General features: G+C 61.7%; 1 protein-coding gene across 1 annotated transcript; it reads right to left on the reverse strand.

Annotated features, from left to right (window-relative positions):
- Nucleotides 1–224: 224 nt before the first annotated feature.
- Nucleotides 225–4,749, reverse strand: Mgat3 (beta-1,4-mannosyl-glycoprotein 4-beta-N-acetylglucosaminyltransferase). Its single transcript, XM_027930102.2, has one exon. The coding sequence runs from the start codon at nucleotides 4,747–4,749 to the stop codon at nucleotides 3,136–3,138; it is 1,614 nt and encodes a 537-aa protein (XP_027785903.2). The 3' UTR covers nucleotides 225–3,135.
- Nucleotides 4,750–5,011: the final 262 nt, after the last annotated feature.

Below are 5,011 nucleotides of genomic sequence, written 5' to 3' on the forward strand. Positions count from 1 at the left end.
AGCCTGTGTCCACCTGCCTGAGGGAAGAGGCGCCCCAGGATGGAGGGTGGCCATCTCCCTGAGTGAAGGCCTGGCCCCTTGTCCCCGTGGCCATCTAGCCCTCAGGGAGACCTCGTACCCCACTGACCATACCTGGTGGCAAGACCAGAGCCACCACCAGCACACCTCTGCCTCCCACCCCACCCCTGCCTCCCACCCTCCACGCACACACACACACAAACACCTTCAGACTTCGCAGCTGTTTTTATTAATAATATTATCTTCTCCTTTAAGCATCCCTTTAAGGGTGAAATGAAATTCAACCATTTACAGAGAAAATGATTTCAGAATGTACATATTGATTTTCCTTTACAAAAAAAATAATACTATTATTATTCTTGGTGTCCTTAAATTACACATTTCCCAGGGTCCTGCCTTCTGCCTGGGCAAGTCCTGTGTCCCCACTCAGAATCTCACCTTTGCCCTAAAGCTCTCCCGCACCTGTCCCTAGAACCCTGTGACCCCCAGGTGGACGAGGCCTGCTGGATGCTGACACAGACAGCCCACCCCAGTCTGGAGGTCAGGGGCCAGTGGTTGCTGGGGAGACCTGGATATGGTGACAGGGCAGTGGTGTCCTGCGGATCACATTGTTTGGTTTTCTTTCATATTGGGGAACAGCCCTGGGGATCCCCTGCCCCCCAAATTCCCAGTGTATGCTGTGGTCATATGTGGAACTCTCACCCCACGTCCTGGCCCTGGTTCTCACGGCTGCCCTCTGCACCCAAGGCCTGGTCTCCACTTCTGGCCGAGCGTGCCCTCCGCGTGGTGGGAGAAGCGAGGAGGACCGCACGGGCCTGAGTTTCTCCTGTTCTTCCCCGAGTCCAGGCCGTGCCTGGGGCCAGGGGCCGCAGCTGCCCTGGGAGGGCCATCCCTGAAGCAGCTGAGCAGGGCTGGGGGGCCAGGAAGCCATCAGGAGGGAGGCCCTGGGCTGAGGCTCAGGAATGATGCAGAAGCCCCCAGAGACCGCCTGTCACAGGGCCAGCAGAGGTGGCCCCTGCCTCAACCGAAGCCTGACTTCTAGAGCCAAGACTCAGCCCCAAGAGGAACCAAGGAGAGAGGTTCTATGACTTCAAAGGAGGGGTTCCCTCGGGGGTGTCCACTAGACGGAGGCAGAGAGGAGCCATGGAGCCCTCTCAGCCTGCTCCATGCCTGCCCCGAGCTGCTGAGGCCAGCTCCCTCACCATGTCTACACCTGGCACGTCCCCAGACAGAGCAGTGGCAGCAGAGACCCCTGTTCTCCCAGCCCATCAGGAACCCTCCAGTAAGACTCCCCCCAAAACCCACCGGGTGTGGGGATCAGGAGGCACAGTGGGGCCAGAGAGGCTGAGGGGTAGAGGGCTCGCAGCTTTCGGCCCTCAGACCGGGACAATTCTCATTCCTCAGACTGACAGACAGACAGACAGACACCCTGCATCCCCTTCAGCTTTGTTTTCTGGGCTCTCCATGGGCTTTCTGCCTCGGTCATCTGGGGGAGCCATGGGAAGTGTGGCCACAGGCTCCAGGTCCAGGACCGGGACTCCCACTCCTACACACAAGCACCTACATACGGGGACCGTCGATACAGACGTGGACAATACACACCAGCATGCACCCATGCCCGTAAATACACACGCACACACAACACGGCCCATTCCACAGGCAGCCTCTGCACACGGGCATCACGGGAACGGCTGAGGGGGGTCAGGGGCGGGGGGGCGTGCCGCCCTCCCCCGACCTGCAGGCTCTTGCTGTACCCTGGCCCTGTGCGGACAGGAGAGTGGGAACGGCTCATTCTAGAAGCTCTGGACAACGGAGAGCAGGACCCTACGACTCAAACAGTCATTTCTGCCCCTTCCCCACATCCACCCTAAGAGCCTCTTCTCCCAAGTCGAGGCCGGGCACCAGGAGCCCAGAGATTACATACCCCAGTCTCCAAGCTGTGGCCAATGAGATGCCATGAAAATGACTGGATTCCTGGCTCCTGTCCTTAATGGGAAAAGTGCCTTTCCCAGCCCCCTGATAGGGGGCTCCAGAGCAGCCCTGTATCCAGACTTGGAAGGTGCGGCTGAAGGAAGCAGAGCCGCCCTGTGGCCTCAACCATCTCCCTGTGGACAATGAACCACCCACGAGCTTGTCTTGCTTGAATTTCAGTCTCTTTACTTACAACAGCTTAGAACCTACTCCCACAAACACCTTCCCTCTCCCAAGGCAAACTAAGAGGAACGGGTTGACATATAACTGGCCTTAATGTCCCTTTTGGGCCCAGAAGAGCCTCATGGCCCCTTCCTGGACCCTAATCAGCCCTAAGGAGGGGCACAAGAGTGACTGCCCCTGGGACGGAGGCAGGCTGGGGCCACGGGTGTGTGGAGGGAGAGGCCTCATGTGGGTCTCCCCTCTCTGGGACCCTCTACTAAGCTCCCCATCCCCCTGGCCCCTGCTCTCATCCCACCTGAGAACTGGACTGCGGCTCCCTGCGAGGCAGCCCACGGGCAGCAATATGAAAGGCAAGAGGGACCGTCAAGGCCAGGGTCCCAGCCTACCTCCGCGGGGAGGGGGCAGGCAGCGGGAGGCCTCAAATCCCTCAGGCCTAGAACTCCAAGGACACTGTGAAGCCCCCTTAGTGCTCCTCTCAGCTCCATGCCATGCTCCCTGCCCTCCCACTAGGTACCCCCTCTTGCTCCTGGACCCAAACGCACTTATTTACAGAGCCCAAGGCCTCCTGGGATGTCCTGATCTCACTGCACGTCCCAGGCCCCAGGAAGCCCAAGGCCGTCTTCTCTCCCCCAGGCTGCAGCCCCCACGTGGCTGCCTGGTGAGTCCCTGCAGGCTCCCTTCCGTGCCACCTGCTGCACTCTCCAGTAGCACCTCCTGGCCACCGCCCTCTTGGCAGCAGAAGGACTGCGGAGTTGTCTGGCTTGCTCCCGTGTCCTGGCAGGAAGGATTTCCTTTTTCTTCTTTTTTGAGCTTAGAGACCTGATCTTGACGCACAAGGACTTGCACAGGGAAGATCACCCACCTACTCCTGGTCCTCCCAAGAAGCCCCAAGCCGGCAGGAGGCCAGAACTCTGGGGGTAGCCACCACCCCTCACTGCCATCTGCCTATGCGACCGCGCAGCCCTAGCCTTCCACCACGTCCGATTGGCCCCTGGCGCCCGCTGGCCTTCCCTCGCGGGGGCCCTTGCTCCGCGCGCCTTCCTCCGTGCTCTTGGGCTCCTGGTAGGGGTTGTCGAGCAGGTAGCGGAACTGGTCGTAGTTCTTGAGCAGGTACTTGGGGGCATACATGTGCTCGCTGGGGTCGGCGGGCGGGTACTCCTGCTGCGTGCCGTCAAACCAGCCGCCGGTGCGGATCAAGCTCCGGATGTAATTGAGGTCCCGCTTGTCCTCGTAGTCACCCCAGCGGGGGAAGTCGCCGTTCTGGGCGGACACGAGCTTGAAGTAGATGCCCTCGGGCGTGAAGCACCAGGAGCAGTGCCAGCCGGCGAAGTGCAGGGGGCTGCCCAGCGACCACTGCACCAGGATGTGGCCGGTGCGGTTCTCGTACTGGCGGAAGTTGGGCATGGTGTAGTACTGGCGGCGGCGCAGGCGGATGCCGTCCAGCCCGTACACGGCCTGCAGCATGTCCACCGTGCAGCCCGACACCACCTCCAGGGTGCCCGGCTGCTTCCAGAAGAAGCCGTAGAGCGACTTGCGCATGTGGAAGGCGAAGGGCTCCGTCCAGCCGTCGTAGAGCTTGAGGAAGAGGACGCCGTCGCGCGCCGGGATCTCGTCGGCGTCGTCGATGATGAAGACGTCGTCGGGCCGCAGGTTGCGCAGGCGCGAGACGCCGTCCTGCGTGAGGAAGGTGCGCAGGTAGTCGTCGGCGATCCAGCCGTCCTGCCGGCCGCCGGGCGGGAAGTGGTCCAGGAAGACGTAGAGCACCTTGTGGCGGATGTACTCGAAGGTGCCGTTGGTCAGCATCTCGCGGAACTTGAGCGGCCGCGGCTCCCCGTAGGCCGTGAAGTTGGACTCGCACACCACGAAGGCGTCCACCACGTCGCCCAGCTCGTGGAAGCGCACGTCCAGCAGGTCGAACTCGTGGTTGATGTTGATGGCGTTGATGACGCGCCGCGGCACCTCCCTGGGCACCAGCCGCTCCTTGGTGGGCAGGTTGGAGTACTGCACCACCGTGGGCACCCCGCAGCTGGGCCCGTGCCAGCCGGGCAGGCACACGCACTCCACCCACTTGCGCCGCGCGCCCTGCCTGCTCGCGCGCTCCCGGGCCGTCAGCGTGTGCCGGGGAGGGCGCCGCGGGCCCCGGGTGGAGGGGCCGTACGCCCCCTCGGGCTTCTCCTCGGGCCGCCCTGAGGGTGGCTTATCCAGCATTTTGGTCCCTGGCTTAAAGCACACGCCCCCCGCTTTGGTGCGCACAAAATACTCGGTGGTGTCCTCAGGCAGCACAAAGTCCACCCGGTGGAGTTCCTCGGTGGCCTTGCTGGGGGACAAAGGCTGGAGCAGAGGCGAGTGGGAGTAGAGTGGGGTTCGCAGCAGGTCCGGGCCACCTGGCTCAGGGCTGGCCTGAGGTGTAACGGGGGCATTGTTCCAGAAGAAGCTGGACACGAGGTTAGGGCTGAGAGAGGCCAGTTCTCGGGGAAAGGTGACATAGGACAGGGTCTTAAAGAAGTGCAAGAAGGAGATGAGGCACAGGCCGGCCATACAGAACATGAAAAAGAGCTTGTAGCGTCTCATCTTCATCCTGCGAAAAAAGGAGAGAGTAGACCGTCAGGGGCAGCCTGGGGCTCTTCTCCTAGGGAGGACAGGTGAGGGCAGGGTGGAGGGGGAGCCTTTACTGTTGGCACCATGTTTGAGACCGTCCTGCATAGAGTCACCCACCTCCTGCCCCCTAAGGGTCCACCGGCAGCACCAAAGCCCCTGGAAGTCCCAGGGTCAAGGAAACTGCCCCTTGCTCCCACAGCCCTTGTCCCCAGAGATCCCAAGCCACCAGGGCTACCCCTCA

Source organism: Marmota flaviventris, chromosome 3 (genome assembly GCF_047511675.1).
Source record: "Marmota flaviventris isolate mMarFla1 chromosome 3, mMarFla1.hap1, whole genome shotgun sequence".
Classification (NCBI taxonomy): Eukaryota; Metazoa; Chordata; class Mammalia; order Rodentia; family Sciuridae; genus Marmota; species Marmota flaviventris.

Excerpts from the sequence above, each read along its gene's own strand:
- Mgat3 (XM_027930102.2), bottom strand. The coding sequence starts at position 4,749 with ATGAAGATGAGACGCTACAAGCTCTTTTTCATGTTCTGTATGGCCGGC.